At 40.9% G+C, this 23,452-nt stretch overlaps 1 protein-coding gene across 1 annotated transcript in view; it reads left to right on the top strand.

Moving 5' to 3' along the window:
- The window catches only part of OTC (ornithine transcarbamylase), a 73,221-nt gene that overhangs the window by 29,493 nt on the left and 20,276 nt on the right, over positions 1–23,452 (top strand). Inside the window, exon 5 of the mRNA XM_040266309.1 lies at positions 22,211–22,364. Coding sequence (XP_040122243.1) covers positions 22,211–22,364 — 154 coding nt within the window. The remainder of the gene's footprint in view (positions 1–22,210; positions 22,365–23,452) is intronic.

Genomic DNA, 23,452 nt, shown 5'->3' with positions numbered 1-23,452 from the left:
TTTCTGAAAACAATATGTCATAAAGCAACTCCCTGCAGACATTGCCTGCTTTTTATGGCTGCTACCCTAGTATGTACTAAAGAATCCACCTCATTTGAATTGCTGAAGAGATTTGAAATAACTCATCTTTAAAACTTTTAGTTATGTTATTTCATATGAGACAGTGTTAGTATTAAACTGTGTTGTGTTCATCTTCTGGATGCAAGGGACAAAAAGAATAAATAAACATAAAAGAGTTTTTCTTCTAAATATGCTGTCACTGCTTGGAATTCTATTTGCCTAATAATTCTGTTTCCACCAGAGTGAAATATGCTTTGTTCCAGAATAATATTACAAGCTGGTTAGGGGGTGAAGCCAGGGACACAACCAGGAAAGAAGTTTCAGTGGGGATCCTCTATATAGGACCAAGTGAATGATGGTGAGTGTCACATGTGAACTAGTGGTTGGAAGAAGGTACAGCTGGAGAAACAGATGAACATTCAATAGAGAGTGAAGGAGTGCAGAAGTGCAGATTGGCAGCCAGAAAGAGGTCAGGGCCCAGAAATCAGGGGAGTGGGTGGGACCCCCAAAGCAAGAGACAAATAGCCAAGCATGGGTTGAAAGCTGAGGACAAGTGTAAACATGTTCTTTTCTGTGCTTGCTCACCACAGAACAATTGCCACTGGAAGTCCTTCATTAGAGGAGCTCTACACAGATCCTAGGAAAAACAATCTGTTCACAAGTTCTGCTAGTGGTAAAGAACCCATCTGCCAATGCAAGAGACATAAGAGACGTGGGTTTGATCCCCGAGTTGGGAAGATCCCTGAAGGAGGGCATGGCAACCCACTCCAGTATTCTTGCCTGGAGAATCTCCATGGATAGAGGAGCCTGGCAGGCTACAGTTCATGGGGTTGCAAAGGGTTGTACACGACTGAGCAACTAAGCACACACATCTCATTGTGGAAGAATTGCAGAAGGCTAAACCTCAAGGACTGGTACACTTAGGGATGGACAGGAGTAAATTGTTAAGGTACAAGGAAAATTAGGGTAGTGCAATATCATAAGCGGAGAAGGCAATGGCACCCCACTCCAGTACTCTTGCCTGGAAAATCCCATGGACGGAGAAGCCTGGTAGGCTGCAGTTTATGAGGTCACTAAGAGTCGGACACGACTGAGTGACTTCATTTTCACTTTTCACTTTCATGCATTGGAGAAGGAAATGGCAACCCACTCCAGTGTTCTTGCCTGGAGAATCCCAGGGACAGGGGACCCTGGTGGGCTGCCGTCTATGGGGTTGCACAGAGTCGGACACGACTGAAGCGACTTAGCAGCAGCAGCAGCAGCAATATCATAAGAGGCTGGAATGGGTGATGGAGATGTCAGAAATGGGGGGGGGGTAGAGTAGATACTGTGGAAATCTGACTCTTTGTGCACCCCATCACTGCTTCATCTAACCAAATACCTGACAAACAAGATATGGCTGATTCAGAAATTCAATAAATCTAAATTGAAGAAGACAAGGGAAATCCACCGCCTTGCACAGAAGTAATTGAACAGGAGAAGCAAGGAAGTGAATCTTAATGGCATCGACCCTGCCAATATGCACAGTACAACCCATTGCAATTGCCTCCTTACTTTTTGTAGCAGTTAAACTCTGTAAGATGCAGAGATTGGATGATGTTTAAATGATAGTGCTGGCCCTTTGGAATTGAGGCAAGCGTACACCTGACATTGATTGACGGTGTTGCTTCACTAAGCTGCCTGTCTGGTTGCTTTGGGGGCCTGGCGGAACAAAGAAATAGTGACTGCCCACTGGTGAAAAAAACCTGATGGGGAAAATACTGAATGTGGCAACAGAAAAAAAAAAAAATAAAGCAAATTGGGCCAGTGTCCTGAAAACTGTTAAGTGCAGTTTCCAAAATGTCACTTATTTAATCAAATGATTTAATTATTCATTTATGCAAAAATATTTACCAAATGCCTTGATTTTTCTTCCAGGTGTTGTTTTAGCACTGAGAATAAAATGCTGATCAAATCAAACAAAAGACTTTTTCAAGTGGAAATTATATTCTAGAGGGAAGAGGCTTTCAGTAAACAAAAAATAAAGCATGAATACAATAGAGGGTTGAAATAAGTGCTATGATGAAGTCAAAGCAGGGGGATCTGTGGGTAGAGTGGAGGCCCCTTTAGATTGGGTGGTCAGGGAAGGCCTCTCTGAGGAGGTGACTGTTAAGGGGAGTGCTCACTGAAAAGATAGAGCGAGGTATTCAAGGCTATAGGGAAAGCATCTCAGACAGCAAGAGCTGCTGGTACAAAAGCTTAAGGCAATAAAAAAAAAAAAGCTTAAGGCAAGAACAAGTTTGATGCACTGGAGAACAGAAGGACAGCCAGCAACGTTTTTATATCAGCAAATAAACATATTTTAAACTTGCAAATTTAAAAAAACAATGTACCCTTACAAGCTGGTCCTGTCTCAGCCACCAAAAGAAGGAAAAACCAGATCAAGAAGTAAAAGACCTAAAAACACATTCAAAATAAAATGTATTGCTCTTTTCTTGCATGCATGCTAGGTTGCTTCAGTCGTGTCCGACTCTTTGTGACCCTCTGGACTGTAGCCCTCCAGGCTCCTCTGTCCATGGGATGCTGCAGGCAAGAATTCTGGAGTGGTTTGCCATGCCCTGCTCCAGGGGATCTTCCCAACCCGGGTCAAACCTGCATCTCCTGCGGCTCCTGCATTGCAGGCCAATTCTTTATCGCTGAGCCACAAGGGAAGCCCCATTGCTCTTTTCTTACTTGATTACAATAATTAAACCTGTTTACTTGTCAAAATATAGTGGGTGAGGAGGACAGGAGACTTCCCTTGCAGTCTAGTGGTCAAGATTCCAGAGGCGTGGGTTCGATCCCTAGTTAGGGAACTAAGGTCCCTGCATGCCATGTGGTACAGCCAATATATATACAGCTGACTCATTGGAAAAGTCCCTGATGCCTGGAAAGATTGAGGGCAGGAGAAGAGGGCATCAGAGGATGAGATGGCTGTATGGCATCACTGATGCAATGGACAAGAACTTGGGCAAACTTCGGGAGATGGTGAGGGACAGAGAGGCTTGGCGTGCTGCAGTCCATGAGGTCGCAAAGAGTCAGACATGACTGGGCAACTGAACAACAACAACATAGCCAATATATACAGCATATATATATATATATATATCATGGGTGAATTCTCTTTAGCTAAGTCTCAGTTGAGTATCATGTAATCTGAGGGTACCACTGGGGAGTGAAAGGGAGTACTCAGATGGAGCTGTTGACTGATATTGTGGAGGAGCTGGTATGTCAGGGTCCCAAGACCAACCCTAGGTTCAATGATCCATTAGGAGGATTCACATGACTCAGGATATGATCATGGCTAAAATTCATTACAAAAAAAGGATAGAAAGCAAAGGGAAAAGGCACACGGGCAAAGGCCAAGGGAGACCAGGCACAAGGTTGTAAGGGTCTTCTCCTAGTGGGGCCACACAGTTCATGCTTAATTCCCCCAGCAATTAGCTGTGGCTGCATGTGAGAAATGCTATTTTCCATGGAAGCCCATTAGACACAGAGTGCCTAAGACTTTTATTGGGGACTGGTCACATAGGCACCATCTGCCTAGCATGAAGCCAGCTTCTAGACTCCCAAAAGGATTCTGTTCAGCATAATCCATAGTACTTTTACAAACAGTTTAGGGAGTGAGCCATCCTTATCGTTTCCGGGAATGGTGGAAACCCTCCCACCAAAGTTCAAGTTCCCAGGTGCCAGCCAAGGACCAACCTAGGAAGCAGGCCTTTTAAAGACAGCCATCTCAGGACTGCTGTGTTAACTCTCCCCCCCCCCGCCCCCCACCACAAATGGGCTATGATTTCTCTTCTGAATTTTGCTAAACTAGTAAGGACGTGTATCCTACACCCATGGAAAGACAGCCTGAAGATTCAGTGTGGATCCCTGGAGGGTCAGTCTCCCATTGGTGAAAATTGACCATTGCTCACTTCCCTCTTTAGAAAAGTCTCTCTTAGTGACTCTTTTCCACCCCTAACATATCAGAAGCTACAAAAGATATACATATGTATTCCATTACATTTGTTTCAAATTTGGTATTATTTTCAGATTTTGTTAATTCTCAGGTGCTCTACCAGGGTCAAGGGTTGGATATTCTATTTTTCCCTTCACTCTGGGCTTGTCTTTTTCGATATGACACCTTGTGTGTGTTAGTTGCTCAGTCGTGTCCAACTCTTTGTGACCCCATGGATTGTAGCCCACCAGGCTCCTTTGTTCATGGGATTCTCCAGGCAAGACTACTGGAGTGGGTTGCCATTTCCTTCTCCAGATCACTTATTCTTTGGAAGTTTAAAAATGGATGAAACTTAGCAACAGCAGTGGGACATTATCACTCCACTTTCAAGCCTTTCTGTTTCTTCCATAATGACAGCTGTTCATGCCTAATGCTCTGAGTCCACTATTGAAAGGTTCATAATACAATAGCTTCACAGTCATTTTCACTTTAACACAGTACTTAGTAAAACAGCTTCAGGAAACATGTGTATGAAAAGCACCATATAAAACCAAATAATATAACATTGTTCTACTCTAATTAAGTCCCCTATAGAGGTAATTTACTTATGGTAGTGATTGCTGAAGTGTTTTCTGCCAGTGTAAAACCAGTAGGAAGGAAACTCAGCATAAACCACTGTATTAGTTTCCTAGGGCTGCCATACAAATTACCACAAACTTGATGGCTTAGAAACAACACAGATCTATTCTCTCACAGTCCTGGAGCTTGCTGCTGCTGCTGCTAAGTCACTTCAGTCGTGTCTGACTCTTAGCGACCCCATGGACTGCAGCCTACCAGGCTCCTCTATCCATGGGGTTTTCCAGGCAAGAGTACTGGAGTGGGGTGCCATTGCCTTCTCCAGTCCTGGAGGCTAGAAGCCCCAAATCCACATGTCAGCAAGGCCATGTTCTCCCTGAAGGCTCTAGGAAAGAATCTTTCCTCACCTCTTCCTAGCTTCTGGAGGCTCTCAGCAAGCTTTGGCACGCCTCAGCTTGTAGCTCGGCTTGTAACTTGTCACTCCAGTCTATGACTCCACCTTGATCTTCTCAGTATATCTCTGTGTTTCTTCTCCTCTTCTAAGGAAAACATCTGTCACTGGATTTAGGGTCCAGCCTACCCCAGCATGACTTCATCTTAACTAATAACATTCGCAAAGACCCCACTTCCAAACTCGGCCTCATTCTCAGTTTCCTGGTAGATATGAATCTGGGGGACACCATTCAACCCATTGGGCTTGGGGGTGGCTCAGTGGTAAAGAATTCACCTGCCAATGCAGGAGGCACAGGTTCGATCCCTGGGTTGGGAAGATCCTCTGGAGAAGGAAATGGCAACCCATGCCAGTATTCTTGCCTGGGAAAAATCCCATGGACAGAGGAGCCTGGCAGACTACAGTCCATGGAGCTGCAAAGAGTCAGACATGACTTAGCAACTGAACAACAACATTCAACCCACTACACAACCACATATCCACATGGCCCTACAGCAACATGGAAGGGTTTCAAATCATTGTCATTCTGGTAGTTCAAATAATGGAAGTTACAAAGGAATTTGTGGATGAGACACAGTCCTTAAGAGTAGGAATGTGAAAAAAAAAAAGTAGGAGTTAAACTATTGTCATATTGAAAGGAATGTTTTGAAAAGCTGAAATACTGTTCCTAAAATATTTATAGTAGTAATTATAGGACCAAAAAAGGTAATCTTATTTAGATTTCTTGGTAAAATATTTTAAAATGTTGGCACATAATGGGAAATATGTACCTAACTGGATACTAATAAATTTGTATCTAAATAGGAAATATGATGTCTCCATGAATCTTTACAGAGGCCACCAAGCAGCATGGCAGTTTTATGTCCTTGGGTAAATAGTAACAAAAGCCAGTTGTTCACAACATGAAATATGATATAGTTCAGAGGCAGTTTGCCATAGTGTAAGAGTAAGGGCTTTGAAGCAGGGTTGGACTTTAGGTCACAGCTCATACCACACTGGCCCTGTGGTTTGGACCAATTGCTTCTGAGACTTAGGTTTCTCAGTTGTAAAATGGATGTACAAATATGTATCCCAACGAGTTGTATGAGGGTAAATCACATAGTGCTTTTAAAGGACAGGCACGCGGGAGAAATTCCTGTATTTTTCATTGAATCAAGTTACAGTCTAATTCAATCTCAGGAGAAGCTCTGACTCAATTCTGGCCATCTTCGTGGTCTCCTAGTCAGTTTACACTGACCCAACACTGAAATTCCTATAGCACATTTTGAGGAGGTCATTATGAATACCATTATACCCTAACCATTTATCTCCGAGGTCTTCAAAACTAGGAACTAACATATACATCAAAATAGTCTGACCATCATAGAAGCCTACGTGAAGAAATTTCATATGGCAATTTCATTCAACATCCCTGGGCTTCCATCTTTGAGGGGAGCCAATCTAGGTGTGCTGAAGGCATTATTTTGTTTCCTTGTCATTCTTATATTGATATAACTAAAATTATAACCTGGGTAGAGAATATCAGAGCATTGGAATATTCTCCATCCCAGAGGGAGACTCAGTCAGCAAGTTTACTCCTTGGCCAGTTTACACTGGGGATAAAGTCTATGCCTCCTCTAGGGCCTTAGCCTGTTTCCATAAAAAATAAAAACAGGAATGCCAATTTTTAAATGATTACAGGGTTCTTAACGGTGTCATTATACACAGCCCAAAATTCCTCCCACTGTTGGCCAATCAGTTATTCAACTGGTTAGAAAGAGACATCATTGATAACATACTGAAAATTAGGGGTGAGAAATGGAATATTTCTTGCCATATCAGTAAACAAGGAAGTCACAGTCATCAGTGACTGCAACCCTCCAATGTGAGTTGGTGAGCCCTAAGGGCACTCAGGAAGGAGAATACCTGTGATCTAGCAGCCATCAGAATGGTGGCCTCTACCTAGGTGAGCCCTGAGGAAGGAAGCTCAGGATGTGAGAACAGGATACTGGCCCCAGATAGCTATGAAAGGAATGATTTCAGTGAGCCCAGACTCTTGCATCTTTCCATACAAAGAAAAGTTACATTAGGTTAACTTTTGAATTAAATTAACTGAATTCCTTGTTAGGTTACCTGGTTTTCTTTAATTAACAACAATCTTCAGATGTTCAGACTACCTGCCGTTTGTTAACAAAACTTCTATATAACCTTGCTCCTCACCTCCTTGGAGCAGTTCTCTCCTGGTTACTTGAGATTCTGTCTTCCAGCCTTGAAGTCCTAAAAATTCTCACCAAATAAAACATAACTCTCAACTTTCAGGTTAATATTTTTTAGGTCAATGCTAGGACACACAGTAATTCAAGGCAGGATAGGGACATAGGGAAGAATGCATGGCACGACCCTATGAGAATACAACCGCTGTCTGCCTTTAGCTTTTGCAATGCATCCACCATGTTCTGATAGTTTAGGGACTACTCAACTCTTTCTGGGGCTTCCCTAGTGGCTCAGACGGTAAAGCGTCTGTCTGCAATGCAGGAGGCCTGGGTTCGATCCCTGGGTTGGGAAGATCCCCTGGAGAAGGAAATGGCAACCCACTCCAGTATTCTTGCCTGAAAAATCCCATGGACCACGGAGCCTGGTAGGTTACCGTCCATGGGGTCGCAAAGAGTCGGACACGACTGAGTGACTTCACTTCACTTCAGCTCTTTCTAAGCATATCAGGATTGTTGAGTGATTGCCCATCTCATCCATATCCATGTTTGCTCTTAAGATCTGGCCCAGCACACTATTTGGGTTTGGGGTTTTGTTTGTTTGTTTGTTTTTAGTATCTGTTTACCCACGCACATGGACTCTGCATCAGGTCTTCCTCCGGCTGCAGAAGACTTTGTTTACAGTATTTATTGTTTTGTTTTTTTGCTTTATTTTGGCTTTCTGGGAGTTTTAGTTAATTCCTAAACAAGTTTTGATTTCATACCAAAGGGGAAAATATTAAAGAATAATAGAAATTTGAGATTTCAAAAATCTTTATGAGCTATTTTATATCAACCATCCTTTTCATGCCTCCTCCACACCATTCCTTCGAAATCATTCTTTAGCCTGCATGAAAATACCTAGCATCAGGGTATTCTTTATATACAGAGCTATCTTGTTCCATTTTTATACAGTCTGACTTTTCTGACCAGAATTCATAGAAACTGATGGAGAGTTCTCTTTTACATTGAATTAAAATAGATCTTACTATGGCTCTTCTCAATGTTCCTCTGTTTTATATTATCTTCATAAACTCATATATTTTAATATATTAATTCTTGAAGGTTTCGATTCATTGCAGTTAATACTCTTATTGGTGCTTAAATTGTACCCTATTTGGCCAATGTGATCTGTCTTCAAGTTGGCTACTGGGTCATTTTGACATAACGCTATTAGTCTTTGATAACTCCCTTGCACATTTCTTCACTAAGGCCAAGAATTAGCCATTACTCTAGGAAGTCCTATTTCATTTTCAATTACTTTCAAAATCATGTTTGGGAGAAATTTCCTTCTTTGAATGGTATGTTTTTTTCTGGTTATTACAGTCATACTCTTTTTGGTAAAAAAAAAAATGCTAAAAGAGATTTTTAGAATAGTTAGAACCACCAATACTGCCATCATCCAGAAATAATCAATGTTAACATTTTATCTCCTCAACTATCTTCCCATTTAAAATCCTATGTCAGCTCCTCCTTTTTCTAAACAACAGGAAAAGAGACAATGATGGAAAATAGTTGCCATTTTAAAACATTTAGGCAAAATCAAGTTGAATAAATATTTGAGCTTGTTGACTATTCATTTTAAATCCTCATAGCTAATTAAACATCCAGAGCAAATTGATCAGTGTCAGAAACTTTAAATTTGGGTACTTTGGATTTTGCAAAAGCTGTTTTGCTACCATTGTTGACAGATTCCTAAGACTGCAAAGCTGCAGGAATCCACTGGAAGGCAAACAAAACTATATGTTCAATGGAAATGAAGAGGGACCAAGATGAAAAGTCATTACAGAGCCAGAGAGTATTTTTAACTTTGTCAACCTTTCATTTGTAACACATAACACAGCTCTTACAATATTTAAAGCTGGGATAATAAATTTCTGGAGGGCTATATAGAAAGCCCAGTGAATCCATGGTAAAGAATTCTCCTGCCAAGCAGGAGACCCAGGTTTGATCCCTGGGTCAGGAATGTCCCCTGGAGGAGGAAATTGTAAACCACTCCAGTACTTTTGCCTGGAGAATCCCATGGCTCGAGGAACCTGGCAGGCTACAGTCCATTGGGTCACAAAAGAGTCAAACGTGACTTAGCAACTAAACAACAACACAGAAAGCCCAGATTACTGTTAGTGGGCCTGTAAGTCCAGCCCAAATTACAGGTTTGTCATTGTTTCCAGTGAAAAGTGTTTTTTTTTTTTTTAAGATTTTAGTGGACTGGAAGAAAAATAAGAATGGTGACTTCTCTATGATTCATAGTGCCTTTAAACATAAAGCAGAAAGCAATATTATTGACAAAATAATATTGACTATTTAAAGATCTCTAATATCTTTGTTTTCCCAAGTGATTCCAATGTGAAAAGAGCTTAGGAGTTGCTCCTTCCCTCATATCACTGAATCTGTTTCACCTGCAGCTTCTGTGGCTGAAGGATTGAAGTGACATTTTCTATTAAGCTTTGTCATGCTCCTCCTTGCTCATAGATTCTTTAATGTCCAAGAGGCTTTTATTGTCTATAGAAATATTTCCTATTCTTTGTACTTTGTTTTACAGTTCAATATCTTAATCTTATGAATTTAGCATTTCTATAAACATAAAAAGGGTAAACATTAGAAAAAAGAGCAAATATTTTTGTTTGTTTTGTTTAGTCGCTCAGTCACGTCTGACTCTTTGCAACCCCATGGACTATATAGCCTGCCATGCTCCTTTGTCCATGAGATTCTCTAGGCAAGAATGCTGGAGTAAGTTGCCATTTCCTCCTCCAGAGGATCTTCCTGACTCAGAGGTCAAACCAGTATCTTCACGTCTCCTGAATTGCAGGCAGATTCTTTACTGCTGAGCCACCGGGGAAGTCCAATATAATACTCTTATGAATTTAGCATTCCAATAAACACAAAAGAGCAAACATTAGAAAAATGTTATGGACTTACAAAATATTCACAACCTAAAAGTTAAGAGTTATGTTTTATTGTGCAGGAACTTTTGTGACTTCAAGCCCAGGAGGCAGCATCTCAAGTATCCCCAAGAGAACTGCTTGGAGGAGACAGGTTATATAGAAGTTTTGCAACAAAGGGCAGATAGTCTGAATGTAGAAAGCGAGATATCCCAAGTTAAGGAATTTAGTGGTTTTCCGTGTATGGGAAGATGTAAGAGTCTGGCTCACTGAAATCATTCCTTTGATATGCTCCTCAGTTGTCTGGGGCCAGTACCATGTGTTTTCACATCCTGAGTTTTTTCAGGGCTCACCAGCTCACCAGCCGTGGTAGCTTTAATCACTGATGACTGTGATACCCTTTGTTTACTGATACTGCAGGGAATATTCCATTTCTCATATTCCTCAATGGTTCTCAAAGTGTGGTCCCCAAACCAGCAGCATAAGCAGTACATGGCAGCTTGTTAGAAATGCAAATTTTGGGGGCCCCTAAAACAACAACCAGACCTACTGAATCAGAAACACAATTGGCTGTGTTCTAATAAGCCCTCCTGGTGATTCTGATGTTGTGTTTAAGTTTCAGAGCAATTGCTTTAAATGGTCACATACTAACTTATACAGCCACTAAATCAAATACATATTAAATGAACAAAACAAGTCTCATCAACCATTTAAACACTGATTGCAACTTAATCAAATGCTCTAAAACATTTAACTTAATCACAAGCCTAGCATTTCAAATTTCCTTGAATGCTCTAAATATTTTAAAAAGGAAAATATACACATAAAACACCGCATTCATTAGAGAGCTGATTAATTTTTTAACAATAAAACTAAGCACAATGCTATTAATATCATAGATTTAATTTTGTTTACATTCTTGCCCCTACTTTTATTCTTATCCTTACATGATCCTGGAATTTAAATGCGTGTGTGTAATTCTAGCAGACTGGAAAGAAGAAAAATCATCTCAAGAGGCTAGGAATGCAGATTAAGCAGATTGGTGATCACTTAATTTTGGCTGGGTTCGGGAACTGCTTGCTAAGTTCAAGATGAATTAAATTCAAGCTGCCATCCACTAGCTTGAATATAGTTTTATCACCTAGTTTTGACTTTTAACAATGGGATCTGATACTGGTTTCCTATTGCTGCTTTAACAAATTACCATACATTTAGTGACTTAACACAAGATTTATTATCTTACACTTCTGCAAGTCAGAGGTCTAAAATGAACCCCCCAGGGCTGTGATCCTTCAGGAGGCTCCAGCTGCTACTGCTGCTGCTAAGTTGCTTCAGTTGTGTCCGACTCTGTGCAACCCCATAGACAGCAGCCCGTCAGGCTCCCCCGTCCCTGGGAGTCTCCAGGCAAGAACACTGGAGTGGGTTGCCATTTCCTTCTTCAATGCATGAAAGTGAAAAGTGAAAGTGAAGTCACTCAGTCATGTCCGACTCAGTGACCCCATGGACCTCAGCCTACCAGGCTCCTCCATCCATGGGATTTTCCAGGCAAGAGTACTGGAGTGGGGTGCCATTGCCTTCTCCATCAGGAGGCTCCAGGGGAGAATCCAATTCCTTGGTCTTTCTGGCCTCCAGTGGCTGCCTACATCCTTTGGCATATGGTTCCCTTCTTCCATATCAAAGCCAGCAACACAGCTAGCATCTTCTCTTCTGACCTCCCGCTTTGCTTTCTCTCTCTCTCTCCTTTTTTTTTGCCTCACTCTGCAGCTTACAGTGTCTTACTTCCTCAACCAGGGATTGAACCCATACCCCCTGCAGTAGAAGCACAAAACCCCAACCTCTGGACCACCAGGGATGTCTCCCTCCTGCTGCTCTCTTGTAAGGAACCTCTCTCTTAGATTAGACCCAGTCCAGGATAACCTCCCCATCTCAAGATCCTTAACTGAATTACACATGGAAAATTTCCATTGTCATGTAAGGTAACACAGGCTCTGGGTATTAGGACAAGAACATCCTGTGGGGGTAGGGGGGCTTATCCTGTCTTCCATAGGATCCTTGCTTCTGTTTTTCATATGAATTCTCATTTATTAAAGAAGTTAAAAGCTGGGGTATCATTCAATTTTTATTTGTTTTCAGTCTCTGGCAGGACATGACTCCTTGTAATATTTTTATGCTTTATTAACTTGGCCTGGATTCAATGTTTTAAACTATATGCCTTTCTGATTGGCATTGTTTTATAATTAGTTGGGTCACCAAGAGGTTTCACTCCCAAAGTGACAGGAGAGTGAGTTTGAAAATTTAGATTTCTTCTTCAGGACAGTACACTGAATATTTTGGAATAAATGGTTGTATCATCTTTCTAATTGGAAATTGTGTATGACAACAGGTGCTAGTTAGCTGCAGGATTCTTCTTATACATCACTTCATGTAAGACCACAAATGCTGATGGGACTTTTCCATTCATGTTTTAGCTTCTACTATTTCTAGGACAATTTAACTTCTAAGTTGTCTTAATTATTTGTGGTTTACACACACTAAAAATGGCAGATATCTATACTTTGTGAACAGAAATATACTTAAAACCCACAAAATATCTATCTGTATCTACACAGTTACATATAAGCATTTTCCTACTTACTTGAGTAAATACATTTAAATGTAATGGTAATAGTCATCCTTCTTTGACATTACAATTATATTTTTGTACATTTTCTTTATATTCACTCTTTTCTTATGAGCTTCATGGCCTTTTTATAAGCACAGCTTGCTCTACTTAATGACTTTTGCTATAAATACTCACAACTTGACAAACGGTTAAGCTGGTCCTTTTTTCCTTTTAGCACTGCCCCTGCTATTTTAAAAATATCTTTGGCTTCCTAGCAACAACAGGGTGTTACAGACTATACTGATTTTATCCTGCGGAAGGACATGGAATTAACTAGCCTCTGGTTTGTGGTTCCTTTATTAGGTATAGCACAGTATTAACACCAAAATTTGGGCACTAGGGATGCTTACAAATGTTGAGGGGAAAAAAGATTACAGCTATCACCACTGCCATGGCACTGCTCTTGGTAGTGACAGTGTTGTAGCCACGCGTTCCGGGAAACAAACTCACTAAGAAGGACAATGCAGACAGTGGAGTGCAGTTTATTACACCGGCGGGCCCAAGGCAGAGTCTCCTCTTAGCCAAGGACCCTGACCAGCATTTGTGAAAATCTTTCATACCCATGTGTACGTGTCTGAACCCACCACTCCAAATTCCTTGAGACTTACATAAACCAAGGAAAATACAATCCCAGTAAGCCCATCATTCACGTGCTACGTGCTCATGTGCTCAAACAGTTAAACAATTAGCCCAAAATCAATAAACCTGAGGTTACACTTCGAGAGATACAGAAAAATTTATGGCCTGTCTGGAGGAAGGGGTGATTAGTGTATGTTTTCTCTTAGGCGATGAGTAACCTAGATATCATCTTCAAGGTTCCCCTGTCTGGAGGGGGTCTTATCCTTCTGTTGTTGTTTTCATAGGCACTAAACACAGAGTTCAGAGTCCATTGGAAAGGTGGCCGAGCATGATCAGCATGAACAGGCCTAAGATGGAGTCCAGGCCCTATGAATTCCTTCTTCATCTGAACTGAAAGGAAAATACAGCAGACCCTTGAACAACACAGGAGTTAATCCACATATAACTTACAGTCTACCCTCTGTATCTGTGGTTCCTCAGCATCCATGGATTCAACCAACCATGGACTATATTCTAGTATTTACTGTTGAAAAGATGCACTTACAAGTGGACCTCTGCAGTTCAAACCCACGTTGTTCAAGGGTCAGCTGTACTTCTTTTATGTGTATGAGATCTTGTTCTTTCCAGCATAACATATTGTGTTGTTATCCCTTACTTTTCTTAAAGTCTGAGAGTTCAGCCACTACCAAGACTTTCCTCCTCTACACTGATCCATTCTTCCACCCAGAAGCAGAGTATCCCACTCTGCTGCCACCTCCTCACTATCTCTGTTTTCTAGGACAATGGTTCTCAGCCTTGTCTGTAGATTGGACTAACTTGGAGAGCTTCACAAATACTGATATGAATCCCCCACCACAGCTTCTGGTTTAAACTTCCAAAGGGCTGACTATGGCATCAGCATTTGTACACTTTCATAGGTGATACTAGTGTTCAGCCAAGGTCAAGAACCCTTCTAGGAGGTGTTGGGCAACCTCAAAAAGCAGACCAGTCACTATTTTATGAGATTATACCATAAAGGTCCCAGGGATACAAAGTCCAAGTTATAAACAGGGCAAGTAAATACCTGCTTGCCTGTTGGCTTCTTTGCTTCCAGAACTCTTGGGATTGTTCAAGGCAGGGAACGATAACTGCCCTTTTTCAATATTCTTGAAAATTTCAAGTGTATAGGGTGTTGACTTCTCCAGTTGCTCTCCCAGTGTTTCCCTTTGTCAGCCTCACCTTTCTTCAATCTTTCCTAATCTTGCTGTAATTACTTCAAAGCTTTCAAAAGCCTTGGTTTTCTCAACTATGAGATTAAGATAACATTTACAAAACAGGGCATTGTAGAGTTCATGAACCAAGAGGTTGGCAGCCTACAGTACTAGTTCCCTAAAACTATCTGAGAGGCTACAACAGAAGTCAGATCAGTTTTTCTGACTGGGAGATTCCAGAAAGTCAACTGCAATCTGCTAATCCAGATTTTTTTTAATCCCATCTCTACACACTGAGGGAAGTGATGCATATTTAAAGATGTCCTTTGGGGTCAAACACCCCTCTACTGCTCTCTGATAGGATTTTAACTATCATAAAATTAACCAATTCTTCTGAAAGAGGAAATTGATAATTGTTTATAATTATATACCTTATTGGGATATCTACCACCATCTAAATAACTTTCCCAACATAGAGTTTAAAACCTATATTATGTAGTATGAAATGTCAGTATTTCTGTACTGCAAAGGAAATTTGTACTGTGATCTTGAAAAAAGGGGAGAAGACCTAAATTCTTTTAATATAATAGCCTATGTCTTAGGACTATGGTTCAAAAACTTTGGAAGGTTATCTGAGTCACTTGGGGAACTTGGTAAAAGTACAAAACCCAGCCTACTCTATTTCAGGAGCTTGGACCTCTGTGGTTTTTTATTCAGTTCAGTCACTCAGTCGTGTCCGACTCTTTGCAACCCCATGAATCGCAGCATGCCAGGCCTCCCTCCCTGTTCACCACCATCTCCCAGAGGTTACTCAGACTCACGTCCATCGAGTCAGTGATGCCATCCAGCCATCTCATCCTCTGTCATCCCCTTCTCCTCCTGCCCCCAATTCCTCCCAGCATCAGAGTTTTTTCCAATGAGTCAACTCTTCTCATGAGGTGGCCAAAGTACTGGAGTTTCAGCTTTAGCATCATTCCTTCCAAAGAAATCCCAGGGCTGATCTCCTTCAGAATGGACTGGTTGGATCTCCTTGCAGTCCAAGGGACTCTCAAGAGTCTTCTCAACACCACAGTTCAAAAGCATCAATTCTTCAGCGCTCCGCCTTCTTCACAGTCCAACTCTCACATCCATACATGACCACTGGAAAAACCATAGCCTTGACTAGACGGACCTTAGTCAGCAAAGTAATGTCTCTGCTTTTCAATATGCTATCTAGGTTGGTCATAACTTTCCTTCCAAGGAGTAAGAGTCTTTTAATTTCATGGCTGCAGTCACCATCTGCAGTGATTCTGGAGCCCAAAAAAATAAAGTCTGACACTGTTTCCACTGTTTCCCCATCTATTTCCCATGAAGTGATGGGACCAGATGCCATGATCTTCGTTTTCTGAATGTTGAGCTTTAAGCCAACTTTTTCGCTCTCCTCTTTCACTTTCATCAAGAGGCTTTTTAGCTCTTCTTCACTTTCTGCCATAAGGGTGGTGTCATCTGCATATCTGAGGTTACTGAGATTTCTCCTGGCAATCTTGATTCCAGCTTGTGTTTCTTCCAGTCCAGCGTTTCTCATGATGTACTCTGCATAGAAGTTAAGTAAGCAGGGTGACAATATACAGACTTGACGTACTCCTTTTCCTATTTGGAACCAGTCTGTTGTTCCATGTCCAGTTCTAACTCTTGCTTCCTGACCTGCATACAGGTTTCTCAAGAGGCAGGTCAGGTGGTCTGGTATTCCCATCTCTTTCAGAATTTTCCACAGTTGATTGTGATCCACACAGTCAAAGGCTTTGGCATAGTCAATAAAGCAGAAATAGATGTTTTTCTGGAACTCTCTTGCTTTTTTGATGATCCAGCGGATGTTGGCAATTTGATCTCTGGTTCCTCTGCCTTTTCTAAAACCAGCTTGAACGTCAGGGAGTTCTCGGTTCACGTATTGCTGAAGCCTGGCTTGGAGAATTTTGAGCATTACTTTACTAGCATGTGAGATGAGTGCAATTGTGTGGTAGTTTGAGCATTCTTCGGCATTGCCTTTCTTTGGGATTGGAATGAAAACTGACCTTTTCCAATCCTGTGGCCACTGCTGAGTTTTCCAAATTTGCTGACATATTGAGTACAGCACTTTCACAGCATCATCTTTCAGGATTTGAAACAGCTCAATTGGAATTCCATCACCTCCACTTAGTTCTAATATACACCCAAGTTTGGGAACCATTGCCTCAGGGCATGAGACTGATCAAGCTAGGTGGTTACTCTAAAGATGGAGGCTTTAATGGAAGAGAGTAAATGATTCATTTTTCAGGATTTGAGGTGCTTTTTTCTTTCAACTGAACTAGAAAGCATTCTCTGCCAATGAGATTGTAGACATAGTCCTCTGTCATTGTGGGCTGCCATCCCTTGATCTCTTGATTTCTGTGGAGTGGGGTGAGGCTGATTAGGTGTCAAAGAAAAGAATGGATGGTACTTTTGAAAATATGGTGGCATCAATTTCCTCTTTATAAGGAGTCTCAAACTTTAATATGCAAATGAATCACCTGGAAACCATGTTAAAATACAGATTTTGATTCAGGGTGGGGCCTGTGATTCTGCAGTTCTAATAAGCCCCAGGTTAGATGCTGATACTGTTGCTGTGAGCAGTGAGGTTCCAGCTTTGGTTCTTAACCTTGGCTGCACACTGGAATTTCCTGGAAAGTCTTAGAAAGTGCTGATCAGTAGGTTGCACCTCTAGAGATTATATTTTTCTGATGAAATTGATAGAGATTATGGCCTGGGCTTCAAGAGTATAAAAAATTCTCTGGGTGACTTTCATATGCAGCAAAAATGGAAGATCCTGACCTTAGTCAACCATCAAGTATCACCTGTTTTGCAGGAGAAACTCTAAAGTGGCTCTTTTAGTCACCTCTTTCAAACTGCAATAAACAATGTGCTTAGACAGCTCAGAGCACTGGTTTCCAAGTCTTGACCCCCTCCCCTGATGCCCTGCTATACGAATTTTTCATCAGAAGTTTTAAAATAAGAAAATAAAGACAACAGAGTCAATTTCATAAAGCTAAATTAATTCAAGCACAAGGATGATTTTTGAAATTAAGTCATTCACACATTTTTTGTTGTTAAAATGTCTTCTTTTACTAAATTAAGATATTAACATATTTTATATGTTTATTTGTTTGTTTCTCATGTCCTTGATTTTCTAAACAAAAAGTTAAAAATCTTATGTTCATTGCCATATGGTTTTAGAAATTTTGCTAATCCATGAAATCTGAAAATCTGTAAGCTATGGGTATGAGAAATTAGGAAAATATGAAAAAAAATATGAGTCCAAGGACTTACAGTGGTTAGGACTCTGCAGTTCCACTGCAGGGGTCATGGGTTCCATCTCTGATCATGGAACTAGGATTCCACATGCCACACATCTCAGCTGAAAAAATAAATCCAAGTCTAGAAAATATTGTTGCTGGAATATGATTTTCAATCTTTGATTGTCTGATCTCTTGGAGAAAGGAATTTTTTAAGCGGTGCTTGAATTTTATAAGCACCAACAGTATTCTATGGACTGAGTTCAGTCCATATCAGTTCAGTTCAGTCGTTCAGTTGTGTCCAACTCTGTGACCCCATGGACTGCAGCACACCAGGCCTCCCTGTCCATCACCAACTCCCGGAGCTTACACAAATTCATGTCCATTGAGTTGGTGATGCCATCCAGCTATCTCATCCTCTGTCATCACCTTCTCCTCCCACCTTCAATCTTTTCCAGCATCAGGGTCTTTTCAAATGAGTCAATTCTTCACACCAGGTGGCCAAAGTATTGAAATTTCAGCTTCAGTATCAGTCCTTCCAACGAATATTCAGGACTGATTTCCTTTAGGATGGGCTGGTTGGATCGCCTTGCAGTCCAAGGGACTCGCAAGAGTCTTCTCCAACACCACAGTTCAAAAGCATCAATTCTTCGGCGCTCAGCTTTCTTTATAGTCCAACTCTCAGATCCATACATGACTACTAGAAAAACCATAGCTTTGACTAGAAAGACCTTTGTTGGCAAAGTAATATCTCTGATTTTTAATATGCTGTCTAGATTGGTCATAGCTTTTCTTCCAAGGATCAAGTGTCTTTTAATTTCATGGCTGCAATCACCATCTGCAGTGATTTTGAAGCCTAAGAAAAGAAAGCATGTCACTGTTTCCATTGTTTCCCCATCTATTTGCCATGAAGTGATAGGACTGGATGACATGATCATAGTTTTTTGAATGTTGAGTTTTAAGCCAGCTTTTTCACTCTCCTTTTTCACTGTCATCAAGAGACTCTTTACTTCTTCACTTTCTGCCATAAGGGTGGTGTCATCTGCATATGTGAGGTTATTGATATTTCTCCCAGCAATCTTGATTCCAGCTTGTGCTTCATCCAGCCCTGCATTTTGTATGATTCAGAAAATGAAGATCATGGCATCTGGTCCCATCTCTTCAGGGGAAATAGATGGGGAAACAGTGGAAACAGTATCAGACTTTATAAAAAATGGCTCCAAAGTCACTGCAGATGGTGACTGCAGCCATGAAATTAAAAGACGCTTACTCCTTGGAAGAAAAGTTATGACCTAGATAGCATATTGAAAAGCAGAGACATTACTCTGCCAACAAAGGTCAGTCTAGTCAAGGCTATGGTTTATCCAGTGGTCATGTATGGATGTGAGAGTTGGACTATGAAGAAAGATGAGCTCCGAAGAATTGATGCTTTTAAACTGTGGTGTTGGAGAAGACTCTTGAGAGTCCCTTGGACTGCAAGGAGATCCAACCAGTCCATTCTGAAGGAGATCAGCCCTGGGATTTCTTTGGAAGGAATGATGCTCAAGCTGAAACTCCAGTACTTTGGCCACCTCATGAGAAGAGTTGACTCATTGGAAAAGACTCTGATGCTGGGAGGGATTAGGGGCAGGAGGAGAAGGGGACGACAGAGGATGAGATGGCTGGATGGCATCACTGACTCGATGGACGTGAGTCTGAGTGAACTCCAGGAGTTGGTGATGGACAGGGAGGCCTGGTGAGCTGCAATTCATGGGGTTGCAAAGAGTCGGACACGACTGAGTGACTGAACTGAACTGAACTTACTCTGCATATAAGTTAAATAACCAGGGTGACAATATACAGCCTGACATACTTCTTTCCTGATTTGGAACCAGTCTGCTGCTCAGACATATAAAAAGGATTAATTTTCCAAATATACGATGATTTAAATACAAATCCATAAAATACTAAATACATACTAGCTTTAGTTTTTATACAGTTTCTTTTGACATGTTAATATCACCAACTACTTTTTGATCTTTCATCATGAACAAGGCATCATACTATGCATCTTATGTAGGCTATCTCATACAATCTTCACAGCAACACAATGAGATAGATACCGATATAATGGCTTTCAGTTCAGTTCAGTTCAGTCGCTCAGTTGTGTCTGACTCTTTGCGACCCCATGAATCACAGCACTCCAGGCCTCCCTGTCCATCACCAACTCTTGGAGTTCACTCAGACTCACGTCCATTGAGTCGGTGATGCCATGCAGCCATCTCATCCTCTGTCGTCCCGTTTTCCTCCTGCCCTCAGTCCCTCCCAGCATCAGAGTCTTTTCCAATGAGTCAACTCTTTGCGTGAGGTGGCCAAAGTACTGGAGTTTCAGCTTTAGCATCATTCCTTCCAAAGAAATCCCAGGGCTGATCTCCTTTAGAATGGACTAGTTGGATCTCCTTGCAGGTCAATGGACTCTCAAGAGTTTTCTCCAACACCACAGTTCAAAAGCATCAGTTCTTTGGCACTCAGCTTTCTTTATAGTCCAACTCTCACATCCATACATGACCACTGGAAAAACCATAGCCTTGACTAGATGGACCTTTGTTGGCAAAGTAATGTCTCTGCTTTTCAATATGCTATCTAGGTTAGCCATAACTTTCCTTCCAAGGAGTAAGCGTCTTTTAATTTTATGGCTGCAGTCACCATCTGCAGTGATTTTGGAGCCCCCCAGAATAAAGTCTGACACTGTTTCCACTGTTTCCCCATCTATTTCCCATGAAGTGATGGGACCAGATGCCATGATCTTCATTTTCTGAATGTTGAGCTTTAAGCCAACTTTTTCACTCTCCTCTTTCACTTTCATCAAGAGGCTTTTTAGCTCCTCTTCACTTTCTGCCATAAGGGTGGTGTCATCTGCATATCTGAGGTTATTGATATTTCTCCTGGCAATCTTGATTCCAGCTTGTGCTTCTTCCAGCCCAGCGTTTCTCGTGATGTACTCTGCATAGAAGTTAAGTAAGTAAGGTGACAATATATAGCCTTAACATACTCCTTTTCGTATTTGGAACCAGTTTTTTGTTCCATGTCTTACAGATGCAGAAACCAAGTTATAGATAAATTAAATAGCATGTCCAAGGTCACACAGCTAGTAAGTTAGAGAGTCAAAATTACAAAGTCTCACTTATAATAATAACTTATTATAAGACTAACTTATAATAACTAACTTATAAAGTATAAGGATACCCTATAATAATGACTCTGTATTTAATACAACTAGTATCATGAGAGGTTTTCCCTTTTTTGCCATTATAAAGAGTTCCTTAAAACTGAAATGACTAGAAGCCTCTGCTGTGGGGTTTCCGTTTAATAAGAAATAAGACATAATAATGAAAAAAAGCAAGATTTTAAACAAAAAGCCATCCCTGTTATTTTTGTAAGGCTAAAACTTTAGCTGAGGGACTGCCATCACTCTTATACATGGAGAGAACTTAAACTCTGGATCTCAGATTCTCATTCCAGGTTTTTATCATCTGCAGATTTGAGGCAATGTATTATAATGGTAAGATCATGGACTTTTGAAATTAAACTGACTTTGGTTTGAAGATGAGTTCTTCCAATTTAATTAGTTGTGTGAGCTGGGGCAAGTTACTAAACTTCTTTGTATTTCAGGTCCTTCAGCTATAAAATTGGAATAGTTATATCCATCTTCACTGCCCAACAGAGACGTCCCATGTCAGGCAGAATGGCCCAGCTCTGGGGACCCCACTGTGCTTGGCCCTTGGTGGGAACAGGCTGGGGAGGTTGTGGCCTTGACAGAAATGCTGTGGCAGATCCCAAAGGTGCAGCAGCTGGGGGCTGTCAGCTAATGGCACTCCTTCCAGAAGGTTCTCTCTTGAAAAACAATCTGTGTGTGTACCTCCATGGTTGCCACACTGCTACTTTCTATTTTGTAGTGAAACTGCATACTTGAGGGGTGATGTCCCCCCTCCCAAATGCCACAATCCAGTTTACTAATTTTTCTCTATATATCTTGTCTTTGGTCTTGTCCCTTTCAACTTTACCAATTGCCGTATATCAATTATAGTTCATCATTACAATTGATAGGCCTACAAATTGGCTTCTTAGCACTGCAAAAAATACTAAAATCAAGGCTAAGACATCAGGGGAACAACATCTGGCTTCTGTAATGACTACATATTTATCATTAGCTTTTGAACCTGTCATGTTGATAGGTAGCTGTAACAGTAAAAATTCTCATGTATTAGCATTTCTTATGACTCTTTAAGATCCTAAATTAAGAAGGAATTATTAAACCTAATCAACTTGGATAATCTTTTCTTCATTTGCCACAGTGTGTTGTCTAGCATGACAGATGCCGTGCTGGCGCGAGTGTACAAACAATCAGATCTGGACATCCTGGCTAAAGAAGCATCCATCCCAATTGTCAATGGGCTGTCGGATTTGTACCACCCTATCCAGATTCTGGCTGATTACCTCACGCTCCAGGTTGGGTTACTTCTTTGCCTCACACAAGAGCAAAATCAATAAATAATTCCTAAGTAGCTCTAAATGGAAGCATTTAAATTGTGGTATTGGTGTTTTGTTTTCAAATAACATCTTGGCAGAGATGCATAGCATATGCGTACAACTTGATATCCAAGGAAGATAGGGTATTATTGAAAACAGACTAGAAGACACTTCAGTTCTCAAACCTTTGCTTTTTGGGTGCCATATTTATTTAACACAGTGGATGAACAGGGAGTGCTGGAGCACAGAAAATGGAAACATCTTTATGTCATGCATAGTACGTCAGGTTCTATGCTTTGGGAGTGAAGATTGATGGAGAGTGCTTTGAATATTCAAAATGGCCAATTACTAAATCACTTTCTGAGAAGAAGGCCATTTGCTATTATTTTGATAAACTGCTTAAGACTGGAGTTAAGAGCATGTAGAATTCATAGAATGGACGTGCAGATTTAGCCATGTCCCTTCAAATTATGAACCTGAATAACTTTGAAAGATTCATCCTGTTGGGTTGGCCACAGCCAATCTACATAGTCTTGCCACTGGGAATCCTAACAACCATGGTTTCTGCATCTATGAACTATTCTGGGAGACAGAGCAAACTGGACAGGTCCACCTTGCTCCTCATTTGAATATGCCACACACATGTAAATGTGAGGTTAAACTCAAAATGAAACTCTTTGGTGATGAAGATAAGATGAATGCAGAGAGGATATACTATGTTAGACACCAAGCAGCTGTTTGTAGGTATGGCTTTACATATATGCCAGATAATTTAATGCTTCTCACTGGGGTTTCATCATTACTAGTTTATATATTCATGAGGGACAGGGAAATGTTCTGTTCATCATATTGTCCCCTGCAGGACCTGGTGCAATGCCTTCATAACAGATGAATAAATAGCAGCTTGTTAAGAGCATGGAATTTAAATCAGATGGACCTGGATTTACATCCTAGCTTAGCTACTTAACTAATTTGTGATCTCCAAATTAGTTAGCCTTTCTCTTTTAAAAATCTTAAAATCTTCACACTTACATTTAAATCTCTTTACATTTGTAAATATATAAATG

Source organism: Oryx dammah, unplaced genomic scaffold, assembly GCF_014754425.2.
Source record: "Oryx dammah isolate SB20612 unplaced genomic scaffold, SCBI_Odam_1.1 HiC_scaffold_23, whole genome shotgun sequence".
In the NCBI taxonomy this organism is placed as follows: Eukaryota; Metazoa; Chordata; class Mammalia; order Artiodactyla; family Bovidae; genus Oryx; species Oryx dammah.
This window is presented reverse-complemented; position numbering and strand designations above follow the sequence as displayed.